Here is a 15,688-nt window from a genome sequence, read left to right as displayed (position 1 = left end):
TTCCCTAACCAGGGATTGAACCTGTACTCCCTGCACTGGAAGGTGAAGTCTCAACCATTGGACCACATGGGAAGTCCCGCCTTGGCTGGTTTAGTCATGAAATTGATATAAGACAGAATAATCGGAGAAAGAGGCTTCCCTGGTGGCTCAGACATTAAAGAATCCACCTACAAAGCAGGAGAACTGTGATCGATCCCTGGGTTGAGAAGATCCCCTGGAGAAGGGAATGGCTATCCACTCCAGTATTCCGGCCTGGAGAAATAGGAGAAAACCAAGTTTAATGTTATATGTACAGTGCATGTGTTTGTTAAGTTGCTTCAACTCTTTGAGACCCTATGAGCTGTGCCTGCCAGGCTCCTTTGTCCTTAGGATTCTCCAGGCAAAAATACTGCAGTAGTTTGCCATTTTCTCCTCCAGGGGATCTTCCTGACCCAGGAATTGAACCCAAGTCTCTTACCATCTCGTGCATTAGAGACAGGTTCTTTCCCACTGGCACCACCAGTAGTCCCATGAAAATCTGAGACTTAACAACAGCCAGGTGATTGAAGCTTGTATAAAATCTTGAGCTAAGGAAAGGGGTGAGGGTCTGTGGATATGAAGGGGAGGAAGACCATTCACAGGAAGGCAGAGAAAAGGTTTGAAAAACAGATTTTGCCATGTTATCAGTTAATGTTCCTTTGGTAAAAAGGTATCTCTGGTGATAGCTCTCCTCCTGGTATAGGCCCACTTTCCAGTGTAAATTTAGGCAGTTGATGAGGAGGAAAAGAGCTTTACCTGAATCTGCTGGGTTTTGATTGCCTTCAGATCAAAACAGTCCACGGGCTAACGTGGCATACTTGGGAGTCATGTATTCTGCCCCCTGCCAACCAAATAAATAGTAAGAGGCCTACAGAGTGCCAGATGCCTCTTCTGTTACCTCCTGCTACCCCTATGAGCATTAAGGATAGAACTTGGCCAACTCTGACTAAATGTTTACTATTGTTCAACTCTGGGACTTTTAACACATTAAGTCTGTAATGATCCCTGTTCAGACTGCGTCCTGTTTTCATAACCTGTATCCTTAATAGTTAGCCTAGTTGCGTCTCAGAAAGGCTTTTAAATGATTCATCATTTTACAAGTTCTGCAGCAGGTTAATGATTTTGGAAAGTTTATTTTTGCTCAGCAACCTAATTTCAGTGGCTGTGTGAGTTTTGCAAGAGTGCCTATGGAGGAAGACAGATGGACAGATTTCTCCAACTCTGGAATATGAAGTGAAAAAACATTATTTTAGAAAACATTTGTAAACCTTTCTGGGCCTTCTGCTTCCCAGGGTGATCCCTCCCCTTCTAATTTGCCTCTGTTTAAAAGCTTAGAAAAAAGCCATATAGAGAGTAGTTATTCAGAGTCACACATAGATTCAAATCCTAGGTCTTCTATTCACTAGGAGTAGCTGTGTGATCCAGAAAAAGATATTTAATCTCTTTAAATCTCAGTGACCTCATCTGTAAACTGAGAATAATAGCACCTACTAGTGCTGATGTGAATATTAATTTAAATGAGATGCTGTATAATGTAAAATGCTTAGCACATTGTTTAACACTTAAGAAACAGTAAATAAGAGCTGCTAAAATAAGGAAGAATACGCATGCATATGCATCTGACTCTTTGCGACCTCATGGACTGTAGCCCACCAGGCCCCCCTGTTCATAGGATTTTCTAGGCAAGACTCCTGGAATGGGTTGCCATGCCCTGCTCCAAGGGATCTTCCTGTCCCAGGGATTGAATCCAACTCTCCTGCAACTCCTACATGGACAGGCAGATTCTTTACCACTGAGCCACCCGGGAAGCCCAAGGAAGAGTATAAATATCACTAAATGTGAACCCTGAAAGTCTGTTCTTATCTGGGTACTTTCTCTTACTGAGAGGATAAAGTGGTTTAAAGTGGATATTATTGAGGGCACACTTGGTTACACTAGTGAGAACTTAAGTTTTTCTCCCTCTTACATGTTGTCCAATTCTGTTCTAAAACATTTCTTGACTAGCTTGCTGTCTCTGAGTACTTTTGCAGTTCTGAGATAGAACAGGTGCTGACTGCTGGTTTTGTTGTGGAAGTAAAGATAGAAGACCTTATTCAGAGTCACACATGGGTTCAAATCCTAGGTCTTCTATTCACTAGGAGTAGCTGTGTGATCCAGAAAAAGATATTTAATCACTAGGAAAAGGACTAAAAAGGACTAGAATGACTAGGAAAGGACTAAAATCTGTGTGCACGTGTCAAAGCAAAAGTAATTAATGTGACATTTCAGTGTCCCAGAGAAAAAAATACTTGCTAAGGCAGAATTAACATCACAGGTCTAGCACATGAGATATTTCATCAGCAAAAGTGAATTAATGTGAAAGAGAATAGAGTACTCAAGCTTTTGACCTGATTAGTGACATAAAACAATTAGATAATTCTAAAATATGTTTTTTTTTTCTGTAAAAATCCTACAAGTAATTCAATATATAATCCTCATTATTTAATGTAATTCTATTAATTCTATAAAGGCTAATAATACTACAAACATTTTATTTAAAACTATTAATATTGTTGCTGAACTAAACTCAAGTCCACTTGCCCACTGCCCAGCAAAGCCAATCTCCTGACACTATTTGATGGTGAAGGAAAGTGCAGCATTTATTGCAGGGTCCCACAGCAGAATGAGTGGCTTATGCTCAAAGGAATCAAACTCCCTGATGGTTTTCAGGGAAGGTTTTCCTAAGGTAACATTTGGGGTGAGCGTTGTAGGGTGCATGGCTTTCCTCTGGTTGGTTGATGGTGAGGTAATGGAATGATGTTTCAGGAATCTTCATCATCAACTTTCTAGTTCCAAACAATCTAGGGTCTACCTGCTTGTGGTCAGCATGTTGTTACCACCCTCCACCTGGGAGTAGGCGGAACTCTTAGTTTCTGCATAACAACTCAAAAATATGTATCAGATTTGCTGTGTGTCCCTTGAGGAGGAGCTAGAATTCTGTTTTATTGCTGAATTATTGTTTAAGATATCATTGCTTTTTTTTTTTTTTTCCTCAAAAAAGATTATTTATTTATTTGGGTCTTAGTTGCAGCACACAGGATCTTCATTGCATCATGTGGGATCTTTCGTTTCAGCTCAGAGCGTGGCTCAGAAGCATGGTTCAGAACATTGGCACAGAAGCTACAGCTCAGGGGCTTAGTTGCTCTGAGGCAGGTGGCATCTTAGTTTTCCAACCAGGGATCGAAACTGCATCCCCTGCAATGCAAGGCAGGCTCCCCACCACTGGACTGCCAGAGAAGTCCCTATCATTACTTTTCTAGCTTGACTCTTTGCTTCCGCAGTCCCTCAATTCCCTAATTGGTTGAGTCTGCTCTTTGGAGCTCAGGGACGGCCTAGGAGAGTAAAGCCTTTTTCTACAAACAAGAAATGGGGAGCATGAATGGACTTTTGTACCTGGGAAGGCCCCAGAGGATCTTGCTTAGCTTCAATATTAGATTGAGATTGTTTAGAAACAATTAAATATAGAATTGCTGTGTGTGCTGTACTTAGTCGCTCAGTCGTGTCCAACTCTTTGCGACCCCGTGGACTGTAGCCCACCAGGCTCCTCTGTCCATAGGGATTCTCCAGGCAAGAATACTGGAGTGGGTTGCCATGTCCTCCTCCAGGGGATCTTCCCAATCCAGGATTGAACCCAGGTCTCCTGCACTGTGAGTGGATTCTTTATCATCTGAGCCACCAAGGAAGCCCAAGAATACCGGAGTGGGTAGCCTATCATATCTCCAGGGGATCTTCCCAACCCAGGAATCAAACCAGGGTCTTCTGCATTGCAGGTGGATTCTTTACCAGCTAAGCTACTAGGGAAGCCCAAATATAGAGTTGGTACTAGGTAAATGCCATTTTCCGTGTGTTTGCAAATGTAATTAAGGGCATGTAATATATAGATAGGTATGCATATGTCTTATTTTACGAATATCCTAATGCCATAGATCCTATAAAAGATACAGGAAATCCAGGAAAATAAGACATTTAGCACATGTACATTAAGGCTGTGTATGATTAAGTTTAAAACATTACCACCTTGGGAAATACTGCCTGGAACTTCCATTAACGCGTGATCTAAATTGAAGTTGTTAGATCAATATTTGATGTTCCATCCCAAAGAGCCTTAGGATCTTACAGAGAAAATTGCTTTAGATCAAAGAAGTGCACACGTGGCATGGAGTCATGGGGAATCACAATTCAATTTGGGAAGCCCATGTATCTTAGTTGTATTGTGTCAAGAGTTAAATTTGAAACTGTGGGGGAGGAAAAATAATTTTTGCTTTACTCTTCTAAGGTCTTTGGCTGTTAAACCCCTGTATTAAAAATACAGATTAATAGGAGGAAACAAATACAAGTTTAATAACCTGCGTACCTCCTGTTTACATGGGAAAGACACAGGAAAACCAAGAAACTCTCTGAAATGACCCAAGCCATCACCTTAAATACCAGCTTCAGCTAAAGGCAAAGGAAAGATGTAGAGCCACTTATGAGAGGTTACCAGGAAACCCCAGTAAACAAGGAAAGCATAGTAAATACAGATTTAAGTCATTGCCTTCTGCATCGGTTAAGCGTTTCTAGAGATTTTAGAGTTATAGTTCTCTTCCTGGTATAGCCAGGGAGACACCCTTACAAATGGAAGCTTTCTTTATAAATGTAAATATGTCTTAGTAAAGGGTAACTTCTACCCAGGTTTCAGAGTTTCATAAGTCCCTATTGTTTCTTAAAAAATAATGAGCTTAAAGTCATCAGTATGCCAAAGAGGTATATTTTGGGGTGGTATAATGTGCTCCCCTTCAAAATTATTTGTCACATCTTTTCATTTTTTTTGGCTTGGGACTTAAGTCAGCCCACTCTGCCTGCAAACAAGCTGTGATGAAATACAGTAGGTCTGTTCTGAAGTGCTCTGGCTCCCATTACAAAGAACATCTATTCTTTGTTCATCTTTGTTTAGAGCACAGAAGATGCTCTAAAATTTTAGGAACTAATCACTGAATGAAGCAGAAAACATAGCGCTAGTGTTAAGGACCACTTCTTCGGTTTATAGTCTTCAAAATTAGGGTGTTATAGAAAGTTCACACACACACACACAAAACGGTCCATTTTGTTGTAAGGGTTCAGTTCAAAAAAGGAGCATGAATGTAGATTTAAAGATTTGTTAGAAGAATTAAGTGTTTGCTATCTAAAAGGAAACATCACACTGTGTGTTTATTTTTCTATTATAAGCCTGGTGTTTTGAAAAGCCTTTCTTGGTTTCTTAACTATGGTTGGGTTCATAAAGGAAATTTACTTCCAGAAAAGAAGTCTCTGTATTTTATCTGGAATGGGTAATGAAAACCTTGCTGCTGAGCTGTTCAAGGGAAGAACTATTTGTACCGTAAGTTTTAAATAAACCCATGCACTAAGCTCCTATGTTTAAGGATTTAAGCAAATTTTGTAGTACAGCCCCCAGGATATCAGAGGGATCTTCCCTAAACTTAGATTAGAGGCCTTGTCTTTGAGTTCAGTGTGTTTGTTTGTAATGTATCTGTTAATCAAGTTCTTTTGCTTAGAGACTGCATAAACATTCAAAAGAGAATGACTCAAGTGAGTTCCCCATGGACAAATTAATTGCTGTTTTGTTTTTTTCTTTATTTTACCTCAACATATTTTTTAAAAATCTTGATTTTGAAGTTGGTCTTTTTCTCCCAATTCTTTGTACTTTTATTACTGTAAAATGACTGACATTAAAAAAGAACACCACCACCACCTGATTTTGAAAGAGTTTATGGAAAAGTAGAATCCCTTATCACTAAAAACTACCCCACCCTCTTCCCTTGGCGTTTCCCTTTTTCTCTCTTCACTTCAAGTCCCCTCCATGTGGACTTTTCTGCACATTGTGACTTCTAACTTATTCTTGGCAGGGTTTGAGGTTTGCATTTTCTGATAGATAATTTAGAATCACTTAAAAAAGTAAATTTTTTATGTTACAAAACTTGAGATTCACAGAATTCTTGCAAAGATAATACTGGGGGATCCCATAGACCCCACACCCAGTTTCCTCTGTAATTAAAACCTCATGTTAGTGTGGTACATTTGTTATAATTAATGAACAAATAATGATACATTATTATTGACTAAAGTCCATGTTTTATTCATATTTCCTCAATTTTCCCCTAATGTCTTTTTTCCGTTTCAGGGTCCCTTCCAGATGCCACATTACATCATTTAGTTGTCATGTGTCCTTAGCTTCCTCTTGGCGGTGACAATTATTCAGATTTTCCTTGTTTTCGATGACCTGAATAGTTTTAAAGATCACGGGTCAAGCATTTTGAAGAGTGTTTCTCAGTTGGGACGGGTCTGATGTTTTTCTCATTATTAGCCTTGGGTCACGTTTTGGGGGAAGGGCGACCACATAGGTCAAGTGCCATTGTTATCCCATCCTATCAAAGATACAAACCATCAGCGTGAATTAGCCCTGCTTGATGTTGATCTTTATTACTTGGCTTCGGATGTTTGTGACGTTAGAATCACATTTTCATTTTTCCCTGAAGATTGCTCAAAGTATTTTCCTGAAGTTTCTAATGATACCGTCATTAAAGCTGTAAGGAAGCTGGCTTGGGATTGATCTCCTGGTTTTTCTTTCTTGGTGACGTTGTAAAGCCGCTGTTCATTTCTAAGCAGTTAGGCAAAAAACATTTCAGTGGTGGTAAAAGCATCTTATCTTTTCTCATGTGCTGTAGGTGGGAATGAGATCCCGAAACCAGGGCGGTGAAAGTTCATCCGACGGGCATGTCTCCTGCCCCAAGTCCTCCGTCATCAGCAATGCTGCTGATAAAAGTCTCTCAGAAGACACGAAAAAGAAGAACAAATCCAACAGAAAGGAGGATGATGTCATGGCGTCAGGAACTGTCAAACGACACCTAAAACCATCTGGAGAAAGCGAACGGAAAAGTAAGAAATCCTTGGAGTTGTCCAAGGAAGATCTCATCCAGCTACTCAGTATAATGGAAGGGGAGCTACAGGTAGAGTCAAATTTTCTCAGTTGTTGTGTCTTTAGTTTGAAACTGTAAAATAAGAGACCGTGAACCTGTCTCCCTCCCTGGATTGTGAACTTCGTGGGGAAGTCAACGTTTTTCTTGTTCCTTCCTAAACCCCTAGTGCCTGGCGCAAGTTTCACTGAATACATTCTTGTTGCATGAATGGACAAATGGATAGAGCTGATTTCAATGTCAAGCTTCTCTAAAAGCAGAAAATTTTTTCATGACACTTTTTCTTTTGAGCTTTTTATTTTGTATTGGGGTATAGCTGAGTAACAATGTTGTGATGGTTTCAGATGGGCAGTGAAGGGACTCAGCCATACATGTACATGAGTCCATTCTCCCCAAACTCCCCTCCCATCCAGGCTGCTACGTAACAGTGAGCAGAGTTCCATGTGCTATACAGTAGGTCCTTGTCAGTTATTCATTTTAAATATAGCAGTGTGTACACAACCACCCTAAGCTCCCTAATTACATGATGTGTTTTTGGTAATAATTTATTAATAGCACTTAGTAGTAGGTAATCAATGAGGTTATCTAATTTAGGGCCACTGGCTATGATTGCAAACTGCGGAAAAGTCATGATTCTTGTTTTTTTAAGTTATTTTTGTTTATTCATTTATTTATGGCTGCTCTGGGTCTTTGTTGCTGAGTGTGGGCTTTTCTCTGGTTGTGTCAAGGGAAGACTACTCTCCAGTTTTGGTGGGCGGGTTCCTCGTCGCAGTGGCTCTCGGGCTCTAGGGTGAGCAGGCTTCAGAACTTGTGGCATACTGGCTTAGTTGTTCTGAGGCATGTGGAATCTTCCTGGACCAGGAATTGAACCCGTGTCCCCTGAACCGGCAAGTGGATTCTTAACCACTGGACGGACCACCAGGGAAGTCCAGAGTTGTGACTCTTAGAAGGCAGAGCTAAGATCAGTTGTTACTGTTGCTTTTTTCCAGGAGGTAGGGTAAAAGAGAGATGAAGAGACAGAGGGAAGAAGAGAGGGAGAGAGAAAGAGAAGGAAACTTCATTTAAAGCAGTCTTACACTTTTCTCATTTTGGGGGTGACTTTCAGCTTTAATTTTCTACAATGTCATAGGAGTTGAGATGCGTTCAAGTAAGCAGAACACTGTGTTGTGAAAACCTAATCCTTCCACAAAGCATTTTCAAGTCTATTATCTCATTTGATCTCAATAAAAATGTGGGTGTCATTATCTATAATTTATAATGAGGAGACAGGCCCAGAAGGGTTAATGGGTTGGCCAGATGTCATCTTAGGCCTTCAGATTCTTGATCCTGGGCACTTAACACTTCCCATCCTCCTGCCTTCTGTGGCTGCCAGGTCCCCCATTAAAAGAATGTTTTTAAGCACTCAAAAGAGAGCTGGGATTCTCTTGAGTTTCTGAACCCTGGAAAATTATATTTCTGGAAGTGGGAAAACAATAACTTTTTTTTTTTTTCCGAGGAGAGGATGACTTAAGAGTGAGGCTGCTGTTTTCCTTCTTGTTTTTGTTAGGTTCTTAGCTTGCCTAAGCCTCGAGGGGAACACTAACAATTGAATGAGATGAAGCCTTTGTTTGGTGCCCTTAGTATCAGACATACTATTTGCAACCTACCCTAAACCAGGGGATCTGATCTGTTCCTGTTCTAATCTGTGTGTGCACTCAGATAAGGAAACCCCTGGGGTAAAGAGAAATAGAAAACATGCAAAACTCAAATGAAAAACAATTGAGCATGCCTGAGCTTACCATTTATGGGCTGAGAAAAATCACCTTTGCATTTCAAAGCAAAAGATGAAATTTTCCAGAGCACCACCATTACTAAAAATAGCTTCACCACTGCCAGAAATGTGGTTATTGTTCAGCCTATTAATGTTTATTGTGTCAGGAGACAGAATATATTAGTCCAAATTTTTAGGCTGCCCCCAGAGTACAGCTATTGACCTGAGTGTGAGGTACAACAGTAATCTAAGAAATCATTACACAGGAATGTCATCAACTTATTTCTTCCAGACATGGTGGCTTATGTGAAGCTTATGGTTTTTCTAGACTCTAATAATTTCTGTAGAAGGCTCTTATATCATGGTAGACTGTGGACTGTATTTAAGATTCATGTGGCTTTTATCTTGTTGGTATTGCCAGGTATGGTTCTAGAGCCTAGGCACGCAAAATAAAAGCCCAGTCACCTGGGACATTAAAGAAATTAGTCAGAAGGCTTCAAAGAAATGCATTTTGCTCTCCCCTAACCTTTGTTAAGGATACCTTACCTTACACAAGATGTATTCCTGAGCAGCAATAAATAAGGAAAGAGTATAAGATATTTGTTGGAGAGGCAGTGGAGGAAAAGAGAAATGAAGAACTTGATATTGTAAGGAATGCCATGGGGAATTCATTTGCAAAGCAAGTAATCTATCCCCCATGTGCATTTCAACACACACACACACACACACACACATAAGTACATGCACTGGTAAATGCAGCCTTCACAATACTAGACTTGTTAAAAATGAGAGTGTTCCTTTATTTAGAGCTGTAGATTCACTGTCAGAGGAGGGTGCGTGTGTGCTGTAGCTGAGAGTGGGAGGCAGTCAGCATTGGCTAATGTGAGTGGGCTGGTGGGAATGTGACAGCTATGTACCAGGTTTGCCATACTAGAGACAAGAGGGAAAAAAGGTCTATCTGAAAAAAAGATCTGGTGCTGAGAAGAGAGGCAAAGAGTTTAGGGATCCATAGGCCTGTATGCTCTGTAGCTTGACAAGTGTTTTATGAGCTTTTAGCGAGTTGTCTCCCTGAGCTTCAAAGGCTACCTATCACCCGCCCTTTATGGAACATCTGTGAAATGACTCAAACCCCTTCCTCTGCAGGTGGTGTTCCAAGATTCTGTAAAGTATCAGGGCTGCCAAGCAGCTTTGAGGTGTCTACCCACCTCTTTTATGTTACAAATGTGAAACTGACAAATGAGTTAGGTGACTTGTCCAAGGTCACACAGCAATTTAGTTAACATTGACTCCAAATCTAGCTTCCCTTTCTCTCAGTCCAGTGTCCCTCCTTTAATAGCATTTTCCAATCAGGGGACATGCAAGTGGGGTATGCAGGGCCTTTATATTTATTCTTCAGTCTCCAGAATTTCTTTCAAGTAGACTCACTAAGAGGTGCAGGTTTGATGCTTGGGTCAGGAAGATCACCAGGAGGAAGGCATGGCAACCCACTCCAGTGTTCTTGCCCAGAGAATCCCATGGACAGAGGAGCCTGGTGGGCTAGAGTCCATGGGTTTGCAAAGAGTTGGACACGACTGAAGTGACTTCGCTCGCACGCACGCACAGAGAACTCCAGGGCCAAAGCCATTTTGTAGAAAGATGGTAAGCGAAATTGAGGAAGGTTTCAAAGAGATGGGGTGTGAGCTGGGCCTTGCATTGTGGTGTGATGTGGATCATGAGAAAAAGTGGGGCAGTGGGGAGATGACCGCATGGCCATGGGCTGGGTGCCACACTGCCCTGGGGCTTCAGGTCCACTGATCTATGAGGGTCAAACTTTGTGGGGGCTAGAACTACTGGTCAAAAGCAGAGGGGTGTCACACAGAGAAAAAGGCGTATAATACTGGAGAGATGAGCTGGAGATCAAGCCTGCCTGTAGGAGATGTACCCTGGAAGTGACTTGCAGGCAAAGGAGGAGATACAGTTTCACTCATATGCTTCACGCCAATTTTCTCTTTCTCAAACTTCTTTGTGATCTCTCTCAATCTTTTCATCTCTGCAGGTTCTGAACACTGCAGACAATTTTCTGTGTTCCTGGTATCAGTGCTCTGTGGCCTTTGGAATCTGTTGTATGTAATCTGTGGTAATCTGTCGAATCAACCTTATGGACAGAATGACCTTTATTGTTAGCACTGGCTGTTTGCAAAATTTGCACACTTGCTGGGTTTTTATTTTTGTTGTTGCTGTTTGGTTGCTTGCTTTTTGCCAGTAAGGAGGTGTCCAGGGAACTCATGAAGTTCGCCTTAAAGGTGTACATTAGAAATGGAGTTGCCCCTTGCAAGGATTTTTGCATTTTAAGGAGTCTTGTGTGGAACTGGTGATGTCGTGCCCTTGGTCTTCAACAGGGACAGCCTTCCAGACTTTTCAAGCCACACCTTAGCAGATGCAAACTTGTCATTTCAGCACAATGTCAGACGGCTTTGCGTGAATAGAAGCAGCTGGAATAGTTTCCATGATTACACTTCTGCTTCCAGTAACATGTACTTTCTAATAAATTGAAATATTTTTACTCTCTGGGTGAAAAACTGGTTACATATTTCCCAGACTAAACTGAAAATAATGAAATAGTACTCCCAGGCCATCATTTGGGCATCATGATTAATTTCCCCTTGTATTTGTCCAAAAATAGCACTTTTAAGAAGCCAGTCAATTTGGCTGAACTAAAAACAACCAAAGTTCAAAGGAAACAGTACTCACATCAAAAAGCCGTAATACAGAATACTTGGCAGAAGGATATTCTTGTAGGATAATTCAAAAACAGAATACTAATGATTTTTCTTGATGCAAAAAATAGCTAGCTTTTTTATATAGTAAATTCCCTTGACATAGCCGCTCAAATACTGTTAGAAAAACAAAACCCAAATTGGGTTTCATCATTTTTTTCCTTCTTGTCTATGTAGGTAGTTCTCTTCTACCTGTGTATAAGGAGGTTCAGAGAATAGGCTTATTAGATAATGTAACTCGACAAGGCACCCCTGAAACAGTGCACCTCAGATTGGGACTTGAACCCACGTGCTGGGACTCAGACCTGGGCAAAACGCTGCATGGGATTCCAACCCACCATCACTTAACTGAAATCACTGATCTGCTGTCTGGACTTACTGAGGCCAGGTGCTTTGTGTCACACAGAAGGAATTCAACAAGAGGCAAAGTAATAGACAAGATATAGATTTATTAATATAGGATGCTTGTAAGAGATGCAAGTGGGCAGGTTGGGGAGCTCTGCCCTGAGGATTGAGTGGGCTACAGTTTTATAGTCAAAGGAAACAGGGAAGGGGAAGACCACTTTCTTCAAGGAGTGAGGCTTCTAGATACAAAGGAGGAGCTAGGGATGTATCAGGCAGGAGAGTGTCAGACCCTCTGAGGTCAAACTAAAATTTTCATTGTTGTTGTTCAGTCACCAAGTCGTGTCCGACTCGTGACCCCATGGACTGCAGCACTCCAGGCTTCCCTGTCTCTCACCATCTCCCAAGTTTGCCCAAGTTCATATCCATTGAATCGATGATGCCAACCAACCATCTCATCCTCTGTCATCCTCTTCTCTTTCTGCCTTCAATCTTTCCCAGCATCAGGATCTTCTCCAATGAGTTGGCTGTTTGCATCAGGTGGCCAAAGTATTCGAGCTTCAGCTTCAGCCTCAGTCCTTCCAATGAGTATTCAGGGTTAATTTCCCTTAAGATTGACCAGTTTGATCTCCTTGCTGTCAAAGGGACTCTCAAGAGTCTTCTCCAACACCACAGTTCGAAAGCATCAATTCTTCAGCATTCTGCCTTCTTTATGGTCCAGCTCTCACATCCGTACATGACAAATGAAAAGGCCATACCCTTGACTATACAGGACTTTGTCGGCAAAGTGATGTCTTTACTTTTTAACGCACTGTCTAGGTTTGTCATAGCTTTCCTGCCAAGAAGCAGCCGTCTTCTAATATCATGGCTGCAGTCACCATCCACAGTGAGTTTACAGCCCGAGAAGAGGAAATCTGTCACTGCTTCCACCTTTTCCCTTTCTATTTGCCATCTCTTGATTTAAATCAGTATTTAAATCAGTAGAAGAGTGGTGACATTTTTCTTCCATCTAATGGCCTGGGGCATATCTCATACTTTTATTTTTGGCTTTATAGTCAAGCAAGCCTGTTTCATTCCATGACATTCCAACAGCTTTCTTGAGTGACCATTAACTTATAGTGGTCTCCCAAGTTTCCTAGGTTTCCCTCTCTATCTCTAGTCTCCTCCTGGGACTTCTACAGCTACCTGTGTAATAACTACCATTGTTGTTCAGTTGCTCAGTCATATCTGACCCTTTACGACCCCATGGACTGCAGCATGCCAGGCCTCCCTGTCCTTCACCAGCTCCTGGAGCTTGATCAAACTCATGTCCACTGAGTTGGTGATGCTATCCAACCATCTCATCCTCTGTTGCCCACTTCTCCTCCTGTCTTCATTCTTTCCCAGCTTCAAGGTCTTTTTCAACAAGTTGGCTCTTTGCATCAGATGGCTAAGTATTGGAGCTTCAGCTTCAACATCAGTCCTTCCAATGAACATTCAAGACTGAATTCCTTTAGGGTTGATTGGTTGGATCTCCTTATAGTCCAAGGAACTCTCAAGAATCTCCTCCAGCACCATAGCTCAAAAGCATCAATACCATATTCTATCCCTATCACCAGCATTCTCCTGGGCTTTGGTGTTCACCAGGCTGAGTCAGCGGCAATCAACACACACAATTCTTCATCTGGATGCCTGGCAGAAGATGTTGTTGTATTTCCAAGGTAATTTATGAAATAGATAATATGCTTGTGGATTGTTAGAAGTTTCTTTTATTCTCTTCTTTTGGGGCTCCAGCCATTTTCTTAACTGTTTACTTGTTTTTTTTTTTTTTTAATCTCTCTACTACCTTCTATAGATGAGCCCTCTGTCCACTCTCTTTTTCTCACCAACAAAGTTTATTCATTCTTAGTGAAAGTGAAGTCACTCAGTCATGACCGACTCTTTGCGACCCCAGGGACTGTAGCCTGCCAGGCTCCTCCATTCATGGGATTTTCCAGGCAAGAGTACTGGAGTGGGTTGCCATTTCCTTCTCCAGGGGATCTTCCTGACCCAGTGATCAAACTCAGGTCTCCCAAATTGCAGGCAGACGCTTTACCATCTGAGCCACCAGGGAAACCATTCATTCTTTGGGCTTTAATTAACTAATTTAAAATTGATTGATCTTGCAATATTTAAGAAACATTGCACTACTGGAAGCCTGAAAAATGCAGAAATGAGTAATAATAATACTCGTAGCTAAAATTTGATGAGCTCCTACTATGTGCCAAGCATGGTTTTTGGCATGGTTTTTCCTCATGGCAGTCATGAGGAAAGAGCTCTTGATCTGGTAGGACAGATGAGAATGTATAGGAATAAATATTTTGTAGGGTAGCTGCAATGCAAATTGCTGTTGTCGTTGTTCAGTCACTAAGTTATTTCTGACTCTTTGCAACCTTATGGATGGCAGCACACCAAGCTTCCCTATCCTTCACCGTCTCCTGGAGTTTGCTCAGAGTCATGGCCATTGAGTTGGTAATACTATCTATCTCTTCCCCTACTGCAAAGCAAATTAGGGAGTACAAACACGGGAAAGATTGTGTAAATCCCAGGAGATGAGTGAAGAAAAGCTTCACTGAAGAATTAGATCTCGAAGAATTGTAGGTCTTGGACAGGCACAGAGGAGCATAGGAACTAACTTCGCAGAATCAGACAGACAGCAGGTGGACAAGTATGGGTCGTGTTCATTGTGAATGGTCTCCCTTCTGTGGAGAAGGATTTGGTGGAGGTAAAGCTACAGCTCTGTTTGGAGACCACAAATAAGGCAGTCTTATGTGGACTGAAAAACAACAGTCAGAAATGTGGGGATCCTAGAGGAGTGGAGGATGCAGAAGCCGAAGAAGTCGAGATTGTCAAGAAGAAAAGAGAAATTGTGTCAGTCAAATCAACAGAGAATTTCAGCTGGATATGATTGAAAGGTGTTTGTTGGGTTTTCAGGTCTGGAAGTCATGGGGAATATTTGCTAGGGATGTTTCACTGAGTAGAAGTCTATTGCCAGTGGTTTGAGAAGTGAAGGGAAGTTAAAGAAATAGAGTAACATGTTCTAGTGAAAATCCAAGAATTTATTATAGAAAGTAGAATTTTTTTTGTCTTGAAGAGTTAATCAGATCTTTTTTTTTTTATTTTGGACACAGCCAAATAAGGCAAATTTCTCTTCTCTTTCACACAACAGTAAATCATTTGTCTGGCACGGAGTATGCCCTTTGTTGATCTCCTGCTTTGAAATCACCATGTTACTTTTCTCTGCTTTAGGGCTTTAAGTGAAACATGCACACATTGAAAAGTAAAAGACTAAAACAGTGTGACTTGAATGAAAAGTCCTGCGGAGAAATGTTAGGTACTTGACCTTATTAGCGTTGACTCTGAGCTGTAGCTTATTCCCTGTCTGTGTGCGTGCGTGCATGCGTGCCAAGCCACTTCAGTCGTGTCCAACTGTAGCCCGCCAGGCTCCTCTGTCCATGGGATTCTCCAGGCAAGAATACTGGAGTGGGTTGCCTTGCCCTCCCCCAGGGGATCTTCCCGACCCAGGGATCGGAACCCACGTCCCTTGCGTCTTCTGCATTGGCAGGTGGGTTCTTTACCACTAGCGCCACCTGGGAAGCCCCCCTGTCTGTGTACTTCCCACTTTCTGGGCTGTGGTGGTGGCTACAGTCAGCCAATGTAGATACTATTTGGAAGACCTTAGGTAATGAAGGAGGAGAAAGAGAGAACGACAGCTAGAAGGAAACTCAAGTGAAGGGAGTATTTTGAATGGTGAAACAGACTTTACTGTGTTTTATGGGTTAAAGGGTTATGGGGACCAAAAAGGAGCAGGGTCA

At 41.6% G+C, this 15,688-nt stretch overlaps 1 protein-coding gene across 6 annotated transcripts in view; it reads left to right on the top strand.

The window, feature by feature from the left end:
* FILIP1 (filamin A interacting protein 1) overlaps positions 1–15,688 on the top strand; it is a 252,749-nt gene that overhangs the window by 130,188 nt on the left and 106,873 nt on the right. For 5 of the 6 annotated variants that reach the window (XM_061131484.1, XM_061131479.1, XM_061131480.1 and 2 more), the window contains exon 2: positions 6,759–7,040. In XM_061131484.1, coding sequence (XP_060987467.1) covers positions 6,759–7,040 — 282 coding nt within the window. Of the gene's footprint in view, positions 1–6,758; positions 7,041–15,688 lie in introns of those variants that run through there. The other variant, XM_061131485.1, reaches the window with a different exon arrangement.

The sequence above is a fragment of the Dama dama genome, chromosome 28 (assembly GCF_033118175.1).
Source record: "Dama dama isolate Ldn47 chromosome 28, ASM3311817v1, whole genome shotgun sequence".
Taxonomy (NCBI): domain Eukaryota; kingdom Metazoa; phylum Chordata; class Mammalia; order Artiodactyla; family Cervidae; genus Dama; species Dama dama.
Note: the sequence above shows the minus strand (reverse complement) of the source record. Positions and strands in the feature narration are given on the sequence as shown.